The sequence below is a fragment of the Myiozetetes cayanensis genome, unplaced genomic scaffold (genome assembly GCF_022539395.1).
Source record: "Myiozetetes cayanensis isolate MyiCay16 unplaced genomic scaffold, myiCay2020 scf7, whole genome shotgun sequence".
Classification (NCBI taxonomy): domain Eukaryota; kingdom Metazoa; phylum Chordata; class Aves; order Passeriformes; family Tyrannidae; genus Myiozetetes; species Myiozetetes cayanensis.
Genome location: NW_026087964.1, coordinates 33,339,783 through 33,360,373, shown reverse-complemented (window position 1 = coordinate 33,360,373; position 20,591 = coordinate 33,339,783). Strand labels below are relative to the sequence as shown.

General features: G+C 35.9%; 1 protein-coding gene across 2 annotated transcripts in view; it reads right to left on the bottom strand.

The window, feature by feature from the left end:
* The window catches only part of GLRA3 (glycine receptor alpha 3), an 85,949-nt gene extending 65,613 nt beyond the window's left edge, over nt 1-20,336 (bottom strand). Inside the window, exon 1 of one of the 2 annotated variants that reach the window (XM_050337644.1) lies at nt 20,104-20,336. In XM_050337644.1, the coding sequence (XP_050193601.1) occupies nt 20,104-20,222 (119 nt within the window). In that variant the 5' untranslated portion in view covers nt 20,223-20,336. The remainder of the gene's footprint in view (nt 1-20,103) is intronic. The other variant, XM_050337643.1, reaches the window with a different exon arrangement.
* Between the last annotated feature and the right edge of the window lie 255 nt (nt 20,337-20,591).

Sequence of the window (20,591 nt, the reverse complement as noted above, 5' to 3'; positions counted from 1 at the left end):
AACTTATCAAACAGTCTCTTGGCAGATAGTATTCTTTCCAGTTTATTAGAGTTTTGTTTTCTGTTAAAACAAAAATGACTGCTACAGTGGGAAAAAAACCTCAACAACTCACTGAAGGAACTATTTTAGGGCCACATGACAAATGTCATCTCCTATAGCCACTTCTCCACATGCATGCAGAACTCCCACTGACACCGTAAAGTGTGCTCTGCAGAATAATATTGGCACTGTGATCAGCCATGAGGACCCAAAGAAAAAGTCTTTATTACTGTGGAACTCTTACTCAACTGATGTTCAACATATTGAAAAAAAGAATATAATCAGTAAATATAAACATAAATAAAATTTTGAGTAACATTTTGATACACAGTGCAACTAAAACCATTTGTAGCTTTTGGAGTCTCAAAAAAGATAAAGAAATTTGCCTGTTTATGCTCAATTCTAGTAAAAAATCTGTCACAGAAGGATTTGAATCTCTTTTACTTACCCACTGTATTGTCTCCCTGCCAATTCACTCTTTTAGAAGTGCTAAATATGCCTTTGTTTAGAAGTAAACACAGGGAATAATGTAAAACACTTAGGAAAATTCTAACTCATAAAAAATCTACACTAAACTTTGATTGTTAACAATGGATGGAGTTTCAAAATGAAAAAATTCCACACGGGTATGTATGTATGCAGATGCCATGTGGAAGGCAGATTGTGAATGTAATTTTTTTCTTCTCAAGACTGATTACTCTCAATGTAAAAAGTTACACTTTTATGGCAACTTCCATTTAGAAGGTCTGCTAAAATTTTAGTCTTCAAGTGTGGAATTTGGATTTAATATCTTAAATAAAAGTTATTTCATATAAGATCTTGACTGTTACAAATTTGGACACACACCAAATATGAACATAGAAACCTCTAGAATGCTGCGGTTTACTCATACACTAATTAAAACTAGAAATTAAGTATTTTAATTTTAATATTAAATGAAATCAGAAAGATAAAATTGATCCTCCTGTTTATTCCCTTATCTAGTGTTTATTCTATTCTATGTGTAAGTTTATTTGTATATTTCTAAATTATTAATAAATTTCTAAATTGTTCTGAATACTTTACTGAATCTTTCAGTAAAATTTTTTCTTTGCTCTCCTTCAGAAACTAACCTGTTTTTTTTTTCTTCCCATAGCTGGAGAATGTATTTTGTTTTCTGAGAAAACAGTTAGTCAACATATTTTTTTATAATTTAATTTGAAATTATACCATTGCCATAATTTTCATTATCAATTATTCTCTGAGTGGATCTGATTCAACATGGTATTGCAACCTGTAGTCATTTATGTTTCTGTAAAACATCATAGATGTTTATAAAGCAAATAAAATATGAAAGTCCAAGTGCACTTTATTGGAAATTATCTATTTGCAAGGCAGGAGAATCAAGTTACTGTTTGTATACGTAACACTTAGGTTTCTTTCTAATACTCTTCTATAAGAAAGATATATTTCTATTTCATAAGATATATGGAATTTCTGTGCTACAGGATATATAAGACTATATTTTTATTCTTAATATAAATAAATTATGCAGAACACAAATATAGAAAGGCCCATTGTTAGCTTCAATATCAATCACTGTCTCTGAATGAAAAATTTGTTTGTTTGTCCTTTTTATGCTTCACTGAACTTTTTCTAAATCTTTCTTTGTTGTACCTTTAGTTGTTGCTTTGACATGAAATAGAGTACTTTGAAATTAAGATAATTAATGCTGAATAGAAAAAATACTATTGCTGTGATTATGGATTTTTTCAAAGAGACATTTACCTTTTTGTATGATAGCATCCTTAAAATTTGCCTTCATTAGTCAGTTATAGGTCTCAAAATATCTTGAATAATTGTATTGCCTGCTTATGAAAACAATACATTCAGTACAATTAATACATTTTGTATAAGTAAGTTTTATCTCAGAAATCAGCTATAATTTGTAACTAAATATTTCTTCAAGGAATGTTTTCCCTTTTACTCATCTTGGTGTGTTAGGAGTAAAAACTACTTGAGTACTGCAGAATTCTGCCCTATAAATTTAACTTTAACCAAAAACATGTATTTCAAGAATACTATTGGATAAATAAAACTTTCATCTATCTGAGATGAGTTGTATAATACTGATCTAGTTAAGGAGGACCAAGACTTGGTAATACAGTAAGACCTTAGTAAGGCAGTGGATTTTAGGAAGGGGTTTTCTGTTTACAGATTAACATAAAAATTTATTCTGCACAGTAAGGGCTCTTCAGTTTTATTGCACACTGCCTCTGAAAACTAGGCCTCTGGCTAAAGGGTTAGAGAACGTTACACTCCTTTCATGAACTAAGAATTTAGCTCCTTTTAGTGTTAATACAGAGTTTTGTCCTCAACATACAACTATTGCATAAGTCTAGGAATGGCTTTGTGTGCCTCCAGAGGGAATTTATTTCTGACCTGTCACATTTTGTACATGTATTTTCTAACAGGCATAATAATAAGAATTTAATATCAGCAAGAATTTTAATATCAGTAAGTGCATTCAAAAGTAAGGTACAATGGACTTGTGATTAGCATAAAGACGTCATGCTACTTTAAATTACTGAAAAAGAAAGCTGTACATTTTTGTTCACATGTAGAGGCTTCCCACTGCTGAAGTCTTTTACTGGAGAGAGATTATAACCTCATACTCTTCTGGTCTGTTACCAGTAAGAATGCTCTCCCTGGTAGTTATTGTGTTGTTTCTGTAAGCTATTGGTAAATCTTACCAACACTTTAACAATTTAAACAATTTCAATTTTCCAATTTCAGACTTTGAGCAGTATTTGATTTCTCTTTCCTGAATGCATCCTGAACATCTTTACAATGTAAATTAAGCCTTCCCAAACTATTAAAAAGAAATTTGTTAGCTGAAGTAGTAGACAAGAATCAGGGGAAAAAATTGAAAATGTCAAAAGATGCATTAAAAAATTATTTGTGGCCAAACGAATTTACACCATCAAGGTTAGGGTAAAAATTTCTGTTTCAGATAAGGTATTACATAAAACCAGGCATGAATAGATAATTAGAATAACAAGGACTGTTATTACTCCTGTCTTTGGTCTATTCATTATTCACCTAAAATCTGAGGGTAGGTAAGCTTTGCATCAATACCTGAAAGACTGTCAAGTTGGAATTTCATGGCTAAGATAGGAAGACATGCCAAATCACCAGTCCGTAACACTGCATAACCTATCAAAAGTCATATTTGAGTCAGAAACTGTTAGGTCAAGCTGAAGCCTTAAACAGTGGGATATACATGTTAAAGAGTAAGAAGCAGTCCAGCACAAACAAGATGCAGCTTCTCTAGATCAGCACTCACATCCTAAATTCCAACCCAAAAGTTAAGAAGGATATTAAGAGATATATGAACTGGGAATCTGGGCAGAGTTGTAGGAAAAAGACTTGTGTCTGAAAAAGGATCCAGAATTCATGTCGAGCAACTCAGCTCTGTGATGGTAAAGTTCTCACTGCACTACTGTGTTATCCAGTGGTGTGGAAAGATTGAAAGAGTGAGTAGAAGCATGAAGGTCACTTATTATTTTATACGATATTAATGAGACCAGTTCTGGGACATTGCATCAAATTCCATATCCAAGTTTTAAAAGGACATTAAAGCATTAGGAAAGGTACTGAACAAAACCACTAAGCCATGACCTGAGAGTTAGGGAAATTTGCTTCAAGTAAGAGACTTTCAGAGCTTAATCTGCTTTTATCAAAAGTTTATCAAAAAAGAAGATTGGAAAAAATAGCATCATTGAAGTGTATAAATACCTCAAAGAGCAGAAAATGCTGGACACTTATCTGAAGAAGAAAGGCAGAAGAAAAATCAATGAAAGACAGACAAATTCAAATGGGAATTTGGACACACACTTTAATAATAAAGATAACTTAACAGAAGATCAGACTGTACCAGCCAAGACCATACATCTTTCTGGAAGAGACAATTTAGCAAATTTTAAGGTATTGTGTTTCATGTAAGGCTAGCTTGGTGAAAAAGAATGAACTATGGTACATAGAAAAGCAGGCTAAATTCAGAGTAGACATTACAAATCTCATACAGAAATCTTCAGAATGTCAAAAGACACTTGATGGATTTGAGGAGCTTAGGGAAGGGGAGAAATGGGCATAGTTCCAAGTGTAAAATGGTGTCTTCTCAGGGTCCTTCTACGGAGGGACTGGATTGCAGGCTTGCAGTAGCTTGTACTGTAACCTGTAATCAGGGCTGCAAGTTACATGTCGTAATGTTGGCTCATTTTGCTCAATTCCTTTCACAGCTGGATATTTGACTTACAAAGCAGTTGTATGAGCATCAGCTCCTTGCACAGTATGGAATTAAGCTCCAGAATGGAAACTGCACTTGAGCTGCCCAAAACTACATGCAGCTTAAAAACTCTGAGGCTGACAACTAGGAAAAAGTGAGCTAATGTTTTATCTATGACATGGACCTGCAAAGAATAAAGAATTTTAAGCTAAATTATAATGTTGGCATGAAAGAAAATGCATTTGAAGTGGCCAAGGATACACTTAGATCAAAATTGAAAGGCTTTCAACCACTGAAACACTTCAGTTCAGGAATAGTTTAAAATTTTGAGCTGAAATAGAAAAGCTCTGTGTGTTTCAAGGGGGAGCTAGGCCTTAGGATGCTGTAAAATGTATGACTGTCATTGCAGGTAATGGAACTCAGTTCTTTTCTAATCCTCAGTTGAGAATATGGTTACGTCATTATTGATTCTTGTGGTTTTTAAATAATTGCTACTACAGAACTCTGAAAAAAATATATAGTTAACACAGCAGCCAGAACATCAGCATCTACAGAATTTCAGTGGGAAATCTCATCTAGCAACTGGCAATTTAGCTACCAAGATAAAGCATGGGTCATGAATCAGAGCTCCTGAAATGTCTTTTTAAAGTAGGCATGTTTGTGAGAGAAAACTTCTCTCCTTCCTTCCTCCAATAGGAAATGATTAAAAAAAACTCTTCATGAGGACTTTTACAGTCTTCACAAATGTTTCCTTCTCTAAAACATCTAAAGCTGCAAAAATCAGATTGCATTCTCATGTCTTTTTTTTTTTTTTTTGAAGAACTACTCTGTTCTACCTCTGTTCTATTCAGAAGCTGTCTCATTTCTACCTATGCTAAACTTCTGCACATTTTTACCAAAGTATAAATAAAGGAAAGGAACTTTATATATGAAAGTGCTTTATATAAGATTCATTTTAAAAAGTATATTTTCAAAGGCAATTTCAGCCCTACGGCCTTTGAGACTTCTGTATCATTTGTGTACTGCAGAAAGTTCTGGTTTTCATTGATTTCTCTCCTTTCAACATTTCATCTTCAAGGTGGCTTCTTAAAAATTGCTTTCAGTATGTTGTTTCAGCCTTAACAAAATATCTATTTGTTTGAAAATACTGAAGAAAAGAAATAATGGACTACTGTCAGCATTTGTATAAGAAAGCTTGTGTTGCTCCAGAAGGGCTAAATAAGAATGGTATAGATAAAAGTGAAGGAAGAAATTACACTTTACACCATTTGCTGATTCTTCTTGCAGCTACAGGGAGGTGGCAGAGATAAAGAAAGAACATGGTGTTCTGTAATTATACCTTCTACTGTAAAGTTCCCAGAAAGAAGTTTCCAAGTCCAAGTTAGGAAAGTCTTCTAATTTATCCAGATTATTCAGAGAGTAGTCTCCAGAGTCTCACTGACTTACTTATGAATACAAATGACAAAAATTATCTTTGAATTATATGGTAAGTTAATTTTCTTCCTTCCATAGTTAAACTACATATTTTATCTTGAATGATCTTACATTAACACCGAGTTACTGTCATATTTTGCTTGGTGACTTCTGTCATCTGGTCATAAATTACTTTTTTTTCCTAAAAACAATTCATTTTAATCATTCAGAGAGATAGAAGGTTTGCATTTCATCTTAAAATGCATACTACAGTGCTGCTATATGCATTGTGATGGTCCAGTAGCTCTTTCATTTCATTACTTAACTTATTCTCTCAGACAGCAAGTGTGGCCAAACCCCTGGAGCAATTGGATGTTGTGTTTGTGATCCATTCTATTCAGCTGATGTTTGAATGTTTTTAATGCACTTTATATGAAAATGGTTCAGAAAGAAGCTCAAAGAAATTAATTACACTCTCATATGGAAAGCAAAAAGTGCAGCCAATATGCACTTAGTTCTGTCTCTCAAACAGCACTACACAAAAGCATTTCAGTAAATTACTCTACAGGTACCTATTCATTAATTGACCAATAATAGTTAGGTGAATTAATCTCATGACTACTCCACTTGATTCTGTAACTGTAAGTGATGGTGATAGAATTCATCACTTTTAAAAACAAAAATTTTTCAGTGCAACCATGACATTAACAAGGTCTAATAAAAGGAAATGATCCTCAAACTGGTAGTGATGGATTATCTGACAGTGCCTTGCATTTTGAAAATTGTAGCAATAAGATTTTTGTGGTATGAAGAAAGTCTTTAAATCCTCTTCTGAGCAGTATAGATCTTCATAAAATAAATTTGGTTAAATAAATGGAAAAAAGAAAACAGTAAGTTTGATGAGGTCAGAAGTATAGGAAGTTTATTTTGTAAAGGGAGTGTCTCTTATTATCTGATCTAATAATTAAAATAAGTAAAGGGCCAATATGATCAGAGATTATAGTAAGCAGAATTTGCATACATTATTCAAGAGCGGTACATAAACCTGACAAAAATACTCTTTGGACAGAAGAATGTTCCAGCATGTGACAGATTAAAATAAAAAACAATAACAAGATTGTTTACTGAAGGCCTCAAGCCCATCCAAATAAAGTGTTTTCCTTGTTTTTGTAGAAATAAATCCTGCTCTTTTTAGAAAGACAAAAACTGCCTTCAATTTTACAACAAAAAATATAATATGTCAATGTAAAGCAATACTAATTTGTTTGATTTCTGTGGATAATAAAACATCTCTGTCATGCTACTTAACTGAAAAAATCCACTTCAATGAGAAACTGTGCAAAAATTTGGAAAAACCTTAGCTTTACCCACAGAGGTTCAATAAGACCAGGTGCCAGGTCCTGCTCTTCAGCCACAACAACCCCTGCAGCGCTACAGGCTGGGCACAGAGTGATTGGAGAGCAGCCAGGCTGGAAAGGGATCTGTGGGTGCTGATTGACAGGAAGCTGAACATGAGCCAGCAGTGTGCCCAGGTGGCCAAGAAGGCCAATGGCATCCTGGCCTCTATCCACAATAGTGCGGCCAGCAGGACCAGGGAAGTGATTCTTCCCCTATGGCAGTGGTGAGGCTGCACCTTGAGTATTGTATTCAGTTCTGAGCCCCTCAATTTAGGGAGGATATTGAGGTGCTGGAGCGTGTCCAAAGAAGGGCAACAAGACCAGGGAAGGGACTGGAGTACAAGTCCTGTGAGGAGTGGTTGAGGGAGCTGGGGTTGTTTAATCTGGAGAGGAGGAGGCTCAGGGGAGACCTTGTCATTCTCTACAACTACCTGAGAGGAGGTGGTAGCCAAGTGGGGGTCGGTCTCTTCTCCCAGGAGATTAATAATAGAACTAGAGGACACAGTCTTAAGCTGCAGCAGGGGAGGTTTAAGTTGGACATTAAGTTCTTCTCAGAAAGAGTGATTGAGCATTGGAGTAGGATGCCCAGGGAGGTGGAGGTGGATGATGGAGTCGGTTGAGTCACCATCCCTAGAGGTATTTAAGGAAAGACTGAATGTAGTACTTAGTGCCATGATCGAGTTGACAAGGTGCTGTTGGGTCATAGGCTGCACTCAATGATCTCAGAGGTCTTTTACAACATAACAGATTCAGTGATTCTTTTGAGGTGTGATGTGTTTAAACTGGCTACCTGAGATAGTTCTGTCAGAAGAGAAATACAATTCTCTGTTTTATTGCAATAAACAATTATAAATTTTGAAAGCCTTGAAGATGAGGCAAATATTGTGGAATGGGAGTTCAGAAGGAGGGATAAACATTTTTAAGGCAAATATTTTAAAAAAATTCAATGATATTTTAAACCAATCTCTTTACTGAAACTGAAAATTCTTCATTGGAAACAAAAGACAAATGGACTTGTCTTATTGGAGGCCATCCTTTAGCAACATTTAGTCATAAAAATTCAGGGCCATTCTGGAAAGCCAGGATCTGTGTCAGAGGGTTCCATCTGCATGGATCCAATACTGAAAGTGACATAGAATAGGCTATCACTGCTGTCCAGTTCTTGCTCACACAAAGAGAGCTTCTTTTAAGAAAAAAAAAAAAAAATCAACTGAAAAATCCTCTGCTTCTCTGAGTTATCCTTTGGAAGACTCACCTTCTTTACATTATCTACATTGTAATCATTACCTTCTTCAAGCTTCATATATGGAGATCATTTCCTTCCAACTCCTTTGTATTCTAGCATGAAAATAATTCTGCTTGAATTATGCTTTATGGGTGAATAAATTAATTTCATTCTGAGAGACAAAAAAAAAAAAAAGTGTCCTATAGGGAAAGAATAGTGGCATGTAATAAAACCAAAGATAGTAAATGAACGAGAAAGAATTAAGTTTGTGATGTGTTAAAAGACTTAGATTTCAAATGCTTTTCCATTTATTTCTGATAAAACGGACAATAATATCTTTCTTACTAATTAAAGATGAAATCTCTTTCATTTGTTGTAGGTCATGAAACTGAAAATTCCTAGTGCAATGAAAATGCAGATTTTCATATACTGCAATGTTTTAGATAATAATAATTTTATCAGATCATAGAAAAACACAGAACTCTTAACTCATGCTTGTCAGAAAAAAGATTGTCATTTCAAGTAAGAGGAGCAGAAGCATTATATGATCAAGATTTTAAGGAGTATTTTCTAAGCAAGATCCTCAAGAGAATTTTAAATAGTTTGCGTAACAAATTAGATTTTCTGCTGATTTTTCACAGTTTTAGATTTTTCTAGTTGCCCTTTTATCCTCTTATTTTGACTAAGTGCAAATGGTCAGATTAATTTTTTGATATAATGCTAGAGACATAAGTAGAGTTATATCAGAACACATTTTTCAGCCAAAGTAACATTTTTTATGTGCAACAAACAACAAATTTCTATTTTCAGTTCACTAATTATCTGTTCTCTATTATTTTAGTGGTTATAAATGAAAGCTACATAAAATATATATGAGATTGCATTTCAATGCAACTATTAAAAAATGTTTTCTTTCAGATTTGAATAAAATTAATTTTTCTATTTCAGCCACAGAATTACCATTAAATTTTAGTGCTCCTCGTAGCTTAGGCAATGGTTACAAGCAATTTCTTAGGATGTTTCTGATATCTTTATAGTGTCAAATTTTTTTCTCTTTTATTAATACAGTTGAGAATTCCTCCAGCTCTACAGTCTTCCTCCAGTCATGTTGGTCATGGAAATAAATAAGTTTGTTAAAGTAAATACATTTACTTTATGCAAACGTGTTTACATAAAGTACATAAACTATGCATTATAGTTTGAAAAGGCTTTGGATCAGTTTGTAATGTTTCAGCTTTTCTTAAGAGAGTGAAAAATAGAAAATTATTGGGTTTTAAGTCTTCTGATTAAGTCACTCTGAAATGATCACCATTTTACAGGTCAGAGGGCAGATAAGATTAAGTTAGTATACATTTGGCTTTGTTTGTGACTTGGTACATATACATAAGTACAACACTTTACTACCCCCTTCTTTAAGAAAAAAAAATCTCTTAGGCTGAAGGAAGAAAACTAGGATGTCAACATCCTTCATAATCCTATGGGTAAAGCCTTCTATTGTAATTAAGATAGGGTTTCAAGAAACTACAGGTTGTGTCTATAGTTTTGATTTCTTGTTTAAGGCAAGTTTATTTTTGCCAATTTCATCCATGCAGCATATGAATATGAATATTCTGAATATTCATTCATTGTTTTCCCAGAAGCACCTACTTAATAATCTTTTTTATCTGTTGTATAGACTATTTTTATAAATGGTCCAAACTCAGGTCTTAATTTCTTGCCATTTCTTAATTTATTCAACCTACTTTTGAGGGGGGAGGAAGCTGACTCAAACAGGAGTAGAGAATATTTCAAATATTCAAATTTGAATAAATCACTTGTTCTCCCAAAGAACTACTAAATGGGTTTAGCTTTTGAAAACTTTAACTTTCAATTAAAGGTACTGAGATTTTCCCCACATTCAATTAACTTTTTTTTCTTTTCAGCAGATAATACTTGGCTAAAATAAGGGAATATTTCTGAAAATAGACACTGTGAACCACTTATTTATAGTAGTTTAAGCTACTATCTCACTATAAAGAATGATTTGTGTTTTGGAGTAATGGATAGATTGCAAAATGACCAAGTAAAATAATTTCTATTATATTTTATTACAGCACATATCCCTCTATAAAAGCTGTCAGAGTTGAACAATTACATTTATTTTCATGATTAATGAATCATTCCTCTAGCCAATCGAACTTGTAAAGGAACTGACTGGTGTCTTTCACCATCATAGTGAATAGGAATTCAGCTGATGAAAGGTGAATTAATACAAATGAGAATTTTGACTGGCTAAAACCTGCAAACTATTGTTTCTCTAGGCAAAGTTTTCCTAAATCTAGGAGCAACCTGTCAATTTTGCAAACAGATTTCTACAGCTTATAGCTGCTTCTGTATTTTGAATACATCTCAACATATTCTTTAAATTGTAAAGCTGCATATTGCTGTGTTTTCTAGTTCTAATGGATTTTTTTACTATTGTGGCATTGCCTCATCAGCTTTGCATCTACTAAGTTGCTGTACTCTCAATATAAACAGGAACAGTGTGTCCACTGAAGTGTACATCTGTAGAAAAAGAATATTTCTTGTTATCATAATTTATGACCAATTAGAATAAGTATCCTGTTGCTCATTTGTCTAGTTTTGCTTTAAAAATCCACTTTTGTGAGTTGTAAACCATAACCAAAACTGAAAATGAGTTCTTTGCAATGTTGCATTGTTTCTTCTCAATTTTTAATATTTATAAAAATCTTCACAGAAAATCTTACAATAGAATGAAACAGTTGAAGTTTATCAAAAGTAGATACAAAATGGATTTTGAATTAAAACCTCAGGTTTATGAAGTCTGAAGAACAATTCAATTAAACACTATTCCGTTTGCCTTAGGGAAGCTCTGCTTGCATCAGTACTGTATCTTAAATGAGCATGTCAGATGACTCTTTAGACTTTTTCTCCAAAATAAGTTTGACAAGATACAAGTGCAGTTAGAAAAAAACTGAATATAGCCTGAAAAGTCACTCTATAAAGTTTTTTCTCCAAAACACTTTTCACGAAATGATTTTGATTAGGCAGCTAATTATAATGTAGATCTGTGTTATTATTATTAATTTAGAAGTTTTAGTTAAGACAAATTTTTTCTATTTGAAAAAATACTGCTTTCTTGAAACATAGTTTTACAGAAACTTATCTGTTTCAATGTTGTTTTATGAAAAGTTGGCAGGCTTGGGTGGAATATTGTTCAGTGTCCTCCCTATTTTGTCACCATCTGTTTTCTAATGTTGATGGGAACTTAAGCTGGGGCCTTGGGTTCTAATTTTCGAAAACTCTGAACATCCCTACAGAATTGGCAGAGATTTTTCCTGCTTTCTTCAACTTAAACTCCTTTTTATGCATTGAAAAAGCAAGAAAATCTTTTCAGAGCTTTGGAATTTTTTTGTGAGACAGGAATGGTGATGTTCCACCAGCTGTGTTAATTTATGTAAGATATGTGGATTAAATATTTTTCCTTTTTTTATTAATTCTATCCGGGATGAACACTATAATAAATCAGTATAAGACTTTCTTTAACAAACAACAGAGTTGAGCTTCAGGGTGATGATGAGAGTGACAGAATTCATGCCACATGATGACAGAACCCAGTGTTCCTAATGCATGCACTGAAGCATATTCCTTACGGAATAAGTCAGAGAAAATAGTGTGAAGGTTAAAAAAGCAGTGCTGCTAGCCTTTCTTGCTTCCACCAAAATTATCCTGGTCCGCTACACGCGTTCTCTTTCACGCACAGAAAGTGGTGTTTAAACATCCCCTCAGATACATATTAAGTCATTGCTGTTCTAGTCTTCATTATGCCAGTACCCTCTTAATTATGATCTCAGTCTTCTAAGCTTTGTGTAAAGAACTGGAAATAAGCTGAGAGAAGGAAAGATCATGACCTGCACTGATCCCCTACTGTCCCTGCAAACTCTACATCAGCTGAGTGAGGGACTTCATGGGCTCCAGGTAGAGCATCCCCTCCCCTTCCCTGGATGATCATGAAGGCAATGACAACTCCCAACACCCTCAAACAGTGCTGCAACCTTTATTATGTGCAAGACACTTTATCTCCTGAAGGAGTCATCCCTGTGAAAAAGGATGAAAAAGGGCATTCTGTTAACTATGAATTAGGGAATCTGAACAAGTGCCTTTGTGCTCATGTTTTGGTTACAGATGAAAATTTGAGCACTCTAAGATCCAAAGATATGTTTAGAGGCACAATAAAAATAGGTAAAGAGATAGAGATATTATGGGAGTTCATTAGCACAGTGAGATTTTGGGATAAGTTTCGGAGACAAAATTGGTAAAATTTTAGCATGTATATAGACAAACTTGCAAATTGCATTTTTAATTCCAGTTCTCCACTGTATTGTACTTTCTGTAATCATAGATTATTATCTTAAGTGGGGGCCACTTCATATAATTTTCTTAGTAAAAACTTGCAATATTATGTTCAAAATGATTGACTATCAATCTCAATAAGCAATTAAAAATCTCACAATGTCGTTTATGGGATATAGTCCAGATATGATGCTGAAATCTGCCCACTTTCAATTTAGTTCTAATATTGCTGAGTCAGAAATAATGAATCTGACCTGACAGCATCAGGGAAAACATTGCATGGTTGGACATCCCTTCATAGAAGTGCTACATAGATGCTTAGGCACAGAATTAACTTTACCATGGAATACTGGAGTTACCCATAATTTAGCTGTGTGAAGTCAGTGCTTTAGTCATGATTGATTTCAAAGCTTTTATTTTTGCCAGCAACTTGCCACTTTGTGCTTTTTATTTTATTTATCTAGTAGAACAACCTTAGTTGGCAGATATGTTGCTCACAAAACCGGAAGTTTAGTTGGTCCCTGCTGATGGATGTATCTTAGCCTACACATTAGGAAGAGGAAAAAAATAATTTTGCCTTTTTAAATGTCATAGCTAGTATTGATTTTGTTTATGATACCCTTCCTAAGTTGGTTTTAACTGTAAAATCACATGCAGTTTAATAGCAATTAACCTCAAAGTTTGAGGTGATTTAGTACTCCTGTGTTCTACTCTATTGTTTCACTAAATAGTCTCAGGGTAATCTGCTGGCTTGCTGTTGCCCATAACCACTGGTTTGTATTAATCTTTAGCGCCACTGCCTGTGCAGCTTTACTATTTCAATAGCTCCATAAGTGACCACATGACTTTGTCAGGTCACAGCCTTCTTGAAATTTTCTACCTTTTTCATGGTCTCAAACTGTTCCTCTTGGAAACTGCACTTTGCTAATATTTCACGTCACCAGAAAGAAACTTCAGTCATAACATTATTGAAGAGGACTGATATTCCTCAGGGAAGTTCCTACCTGGAAATACCCTTGACTCTCCCTGCTGTCCCCACTCATTTTGTACATGGTGGTAAGTCCAGAGACATAACAGGGTGGTACATGGTATAGAAAAATTGAATAAAAAATTTTGGAATGTGAAGCGACTGTTCTTGGATGTATTTAAGACTGGATGCGAAACTTAGTGCCATGGTCTAGTTGCCATGGTGGTGTTCAGTCATAGGTGGGACTTGATCTCAGAGGTCTTTTCCAATCTAATTGATTCTGTGATTCTGTTTGTTATGTAGAAAGTCCAATTCAGTGTAGATCAAGTATCATTACCCTGTTTGCTGTTGTATTAAACAACATGTGTGTTGGAGCAATTAATTAGACATCTGACTGGAAAAGTAATAATGAAATGCATTCTTTTATACTTTTATAAATATACTGGTTTTTTGGTGGTTTTTTTTTACTTTTTTCTTAATTTTTTCTTTTTATCCTCACTACTCTAGCATTTCCATTGACATGGGTTTAAAGACATCAGTCACAAAGGATCATGTTGCTTTGGAGCCATAAAAAATTATGGACTGTTCTAGGAAAAAAGTGATCTTACAGATTCTCGCTTTCTTTTTTCTTGACTTTACTTGCCAGACTGTCCTGCTCTCTGACGCTCTTTTCATTCTTCTGTTTTGGTCCTGCATTCTTGTTAAACAGAGTTTTTAGCTGTGTCTTTGCCTGCTCTCTGAGATACTTCCTTTCTGCTGGTGGTTAATATCCCTAAAAAGGTGCCTTCATCTATTCATTATGCCTACATAGTAGTGAAAGTGATAACTTCTGTTTCCTATCACCCTTTACTGATTCTTTCAATAAACATCATGAAGATCAGTAGGAAAAACAATAAAAAGGACAAGAAGCAACACACACAAGGGCTCTTCATCATTCGTTACTTGAGAAAAGCTGATTTGCAGGAATAATTCCCTATAGGTATTATTACATAATACTTGGTAAGGTCATTTTAAGCTTGTATTCTGAATCTGTTAAAATGAGAAGCTCTAATCTTGCAAAAATTTTCATTCTCTCTGATTGTCATGATTCCTAGGATGCCTGGACAAGAGGAGCTATTACATTTATCATCATACAGAAGCACAGCACTTATCTCACATGTTACTTGTTTTCAGTTGTTGTTAGCATCAGTTGTCTAGGAATGAATTGGGAGAGGTTGAAAAGTAAGAAAACATCATTAGCACTGTAAGAATTGAAAGACTGAAAGACTCATTAGGGTTTTGACTGAAATTTCTTTGTTATTTAATTTTCTTCCAGTTTATAATATTAAAAACAAAAAAATATACAAATAATTCTTTCCCAAAATTATAAACATGGCAGTCACCTAGAAAACTCAATTAATTTTTATATAAATTAGGAACAGATAGTGAAAGTTCTGATCAAATTTGTACTCATGACAAAACTCCCAATTGATACAAAGGGATTTCAGTGTTTTCACTGGTATAGTTGAAATATAAGAGAATTAGAATTACATATTCTTGGTCACAAAACCCTCACTTCATTTTTGTCTGAGTCTTGCAAAGTACAATGCCTCCATATGGGTACATGCAAGGGAACCCTGACAGTCTCCTCCTAACATTTTATAAGTACCCTCCATCACAGGGGTTTGAATATCTGAGGTCAGCACGAACTCTGGGAGTGCAGCAGTGCAGCTTTGAAACAGAGCTGTTTGTGTTGTTTGTGTTGTAGAATCCTCAGCAGGGTTCACCTCTCTTCTCTCAGGATTTGTTCCTTCCTTTTTTCCATGTTTGGTTTTCCTTTTTTTTTTTTATACCCTCCAGAGTTCTTAGTCTCTGCATGAGCTAGAGTTCAAGTATACTTTCACCCAGACTTGTACCTTCATAGTTTTGGTTGTGAGCCTGATCTGCTGATCTGACTCTTTGGCTTTGGCTTTGGACCTACCTCTTAACTACCAACTTTGCCAATCAATCTGAATGGCTGTTTCAACTGTTCTTCTCCTGTACCAGTGCTGTGCAACTCCAAACTTTTTTGGTAGGATCCCGCTCCTTCCTGACTTCTTGTGAGTCTCAACTCCCAGCTCATCTGCCCTTCCCATGCTACTCTCTAAGACATGTTAAATCTTTTTTGTTAGGACCTGGCGTCTGTCAACTGATTTATTTCACAGAAACCATCTTTAAAATCGAGTCTGAGCTGACAAGGAAAGGTACTGTGCCTCAGTGCTCTCATCTTGAATTTAATAGATTTTCTTTCACACACTTTTATTCATGTCCTGATTTTAACAGACGCTTCTATTTCTTGAGTAGTATTGTGGGTAAAATTCTTAACATATTAATAATCAACTGAAGTCTCACTAGAACACCTGAAAATCTTTGTTTTCAAAGATGTTTGTGATGCTATGTCAGATTTAATAGTTTTTAGCTGATTTTTTTCTCTTTTGTTATTTGAAGGCACTAATGCTGACTTAAAGGATAAGGACTTCTGCTTTTTAGGGCTATTCACCTGAAATCAATTTACAATGAATGCAGGAACAATTTCAAAATCAGTTAACTGTAAAGTCAGATATGCCCCAGAGTTAGGTTGCATGGAGGTTTTTCCCCAAGAATCTGGTTTCTAAGAGCAATTAGCTATGTCTCTAGTACTGTTTCTCCAATATAAGGCCAGTGGAGTAGTGAAAAGAACAAGAAAAAAAGGAAACTACCTAATTGTAGCATGATTCTTTATCTATAGCAACATGGATAACTAAAGAAATACAACATAGGGAGAATCTGTTTTACATTTCCACAGTGCCACCTACCTTTTCACCCTGTGCTTTCCCTATACACGGGTCTACATATAAAATAGATATACTACATCCTTTAAATAGAAAACAAGTCCCTGGCAAGTCTCTGACAGTGTAGATCTAAGACACCTAGTGCTGGTGCCCATGCAAGTTCATGACTTGTTATAAAGCTGTTTGACTCACAAATATGATCTTTGTGTTGACTCTAGAAATATGATCTTGCTTTCATCATGACCTCTTGGAATCCAGGCAAATCCAGAGGGTTTTTTGTTAACACTATTACTTTAATGAAAACTCAGAAGAATACTCAGTCTTAGGTATTATTATAATTTCAAATTTTATCTAAGAAGCTGTTTTCCTTCTTTGGTAGTGAATTACAGCTATTTTTAGGCTACATTAAATTATTTTCCCTAGGTTTTACCCTCTTTTTTACATCTCTACCCTCTTAGTATCACACTGGGGTTTGGACTGGCAGTCCTTAATAAGAAATACTTTTTTTTTTTATTTTGGGTCTGACCATAGTTTTTCTCCCTGCCCTAAAATAAACCACACTGCTGTGTGCTTTCACCACTGTTTTTCACATTTAAAATCCGTTAATATATTATCAATAACTATGTTATTCATCTATGACAGAGTAGTACAAACATGCACAATATTATAAAAGACTATTAATAATCACTGAATCACTAAAGCTGGAAAAGACCACAAGATCGCTGAGTCCAACCTTTAACTACCATGTCAACTAGACCATAGCATTAAGTGCTGTTTCTAATTGTTTCTTGAACACTTCCAGGGATGGTGACTCCACCACTTCCCTGGGCAACCTGTTCCAGTGCTTGGCAACCCTTTCAGTGAAGAAATCCTTCCGGACGTCCAGCCTGAGCGTCCCCTGTTACAGCTTGAGGCCATTTCCTCTTGTCCTGTCTCCAGTTGCCTGGGAGAAGAGGTTGGCCCCCACCTTGCTAAAGCCTCCTTTCAGGTAGCTTTGGAGGGCAATAAAGTCTCCCCTGATGCTCCTTTTCTCCAGGCTAAACAAGCCCAGCTCCCTCAGCCCTCTTCATACGACTTACTCTCTACACCTTTCACCAGCTTTGTTGTTCTTCTAATGTTTTATTGTTTCTACAATGCCTTTCAGAAATCAAATTAATAATTAGATCCTACAATGAGCAATATTCATCTTGTTTCATTCATTGCAGTTTGAAGAGTCTTTTGATGTGGGACGAAAAATTAATTATTTTTAGAAAAAATAAATAATGTGTAGTTTCCTCTTGTGAAGCATGCCGGTCTTGAGACTTTGCTCATTAAAGCAGCAAGCCTGTAACTTTATACGAAAAAAAAAATTCTTTTTTATTTTGTTTGAACTGCATAAATATAAAATTAAAAATAAAGCTAAACATCTAGCTTCACAGGCATATAATTTAAAGTAATTTAAGTAGCCTCAGGGCTATCGGACAAGTATTGAAAGCTTTTCCCATTAGGTTCATCCAGTCTTCTCACACAGCTTTCTGCTTCTTAATGAAGAGCAGAAAAGTTTCAATGTTGCATGATCTAAGAGATGAATGAAGACATTTCTCCAAAATGTCTGAGCAAGTAAAAACTTAAGTTTTGACTGTTTCCAGAAATTCACAGCATATCCATCTTCCATCAAGTATTATATATAGCTGCTAATGCTGGACTCTGGGTGGCTCACAGAGAGTGGAAACTGCATTGTATTAGCAGGAAAATAACTAGAATTAATGTCTCCAGGAAACTTGAGAATTTTACAGCTTTTAATATTTTAACTTTTTCTCCCCACTTTTTTTCCATATTAAAGCATGGGGAAGACTACTCTGTGTCTTGAAATGACTCAGATTTCTCCTGTATTATTGCTGGACCTAAAGGCACAAACAGTCTTTATATAGAGATTGATATTAAAGATATACAGAGATTCAGAGCAGCTTTCTTAACTCTTTCTCAATCTAAATAGTCCTTGTGCACAGTAACGATGTTCACTGTCATAAAATGATAATTTAAGAGCAGACGGCTATTGCAATAGCACAGTTATCTGGATATTGAAGAGAATAGTTTGAATTTATGCTAAATAAGATATCTGTATATATGTGGAAACATGTTAGTCTAGAATCACGTGTTGCAAAATACCTATCTGCCTTTCAAAATTGACTTTATACTTTTTTTCCCTTGAAATAAGTGTTTTTATATCATTAAAATAAAGGATAAAGCATTCAACAGCAAGATGGAATTTAAATAATATGCAGAGGAAAAATAACTTCCATAACTACACTGAAATAACATAATAATAGCATAGTACTGCTTGTATTGCCTACACTACACATGAGTTCGGTCAACTACTCTGAATGTTAAATACTCAATTCCACTGGAAAATTTAAATTGTAACATATGTGAACTTACTCTTTCCTCCCAGTGTTAATTAATCCCATACTAAGTGACCCAGTTCCTTAAAATCTCTTCCTTTTGGCACAATTACAATAAAATCACATTATAAACTATTTATGCTGCATATGTTGATACAAAGCAGGTCATTAACCTAACTTCAAAAAGGAAAGATTTGCTATAAGCCTGTGAGCACTTGTGAAGTGTGCCATCATTGTGGGGCACTACACACTGCTGTGTTAACTTCGTGATTATAAATCCCTTACATGTATCTCCAAATCTACTCTTCGAATTTTTCTTTTTAAATCTTTATTAAGTAACAATGGGATTCTTAAAATAATCCAGCATGTTATATGCCATAGTTTGTTTATTGTGATACAGAGGTAGAATATTTGTTGATAACAAGAATGGGTAACTGCATTAGCAGTGAATACAGGATGACATTGAAGTATCTTTCTTTACATGTGTGATTTTTCTTTATAAGTTTTCCCTCAAGGAGGGCTCAAGTTTATTTTAGCCTGCTATCACCAGACTTCAAGAGCTATGCATTAAAAGAATGTCTGAATTAATATAATAACATTACCTAGAAAGAGTGTGCTGGGCATAAACTAGAAAAAGCTGTATGAACCTCAGTCTTCTACTGAGGTCATAATTTATGGATATGTTGCCATGTTTCGTAATACAAATCCTAGACTGTTAAGAGCACAGCAAAAGCTTTCCCTCTCAAGGGAAGTTTTGTAGATCATACCGTCTCTTCACTCAGCTAGTGTTTTTCTGTTTCTGTATAAGACTTCCCTGACCTTACTTGACCACTTATCAGTCTGTGATTTTCCTTTTACTGAAAAGAACTGAGAGTAATAAGAAAGTTCTATATATATTCCCAACTCAGATTATCTTCTGTAACTTTTACATATAGACACTTTGCACCTGGAGAATTTTCAATACCGTTAATGTTAAAAACTGATAAAATTCACAGATCATATCGGCAAACTCTAACTGCGAGCAGGTGAAGGAAATACACAGCCTCCCGCTTGCAAAATCCAAAATTCTAGGCAGCTCAGTGTTACAAAGCCACTCTCGAAGCGTGGACCCCATGCATTTAGTTTCCAGAGCCTGGCTGCCGAAGGGAGCCGGGCGTTCGCGGCGAGGAAAGGTGGTGACCGCGGCAGCTCTCCGCGCCAGTCCCGGGCATTTCAGCTGCCCGAAAACCGGGAAGGGTGGACACCTTGACTTCCCCAGAGAAAGCAACTCACCTGAGAAGTAGCGCAGCTTCCCACAGATAAAAGCCCGAGACAGCGGCACGGAGGTACCTAATCCGGGCCATGCCGCTCGCAGCCGCGGCGGACCCCGGGAGCGGTGCTGTCCGAGGCATCGGAGGGGCTCGGTGGCGCGGCTCGGTGGGCGAGGGCGGTGTCGCGGCTCCCGCGGGAAGGCGGGCGGTCAGCTCCCCAGCACCCTGGAGAGCTCCGGCGGCTCCGCGCCCGCCGCCCGCCTAGTGCCCGGCGGGCCCCCGCGCCCTCCCGCTGGGCCCCGGCGCGCCCGCCCGGCCGCTCCGCATCGCAGCCGAGCGGCAGCCTAATCCCAGCCGCGGCGGCGGCGCCGAGCCGTGGCGGCGGCGGGAGCCCCCGTGCCTGCCCGCCTGCCCCCGGCTCCTGCCAGCAGCCGGCACTCCGCCGCCGGACGCATGCCGGGCTCGGGGCGCGCCGCGGCCCGGCGGCGGCGGGGCGGGCGGGAGGCAGGG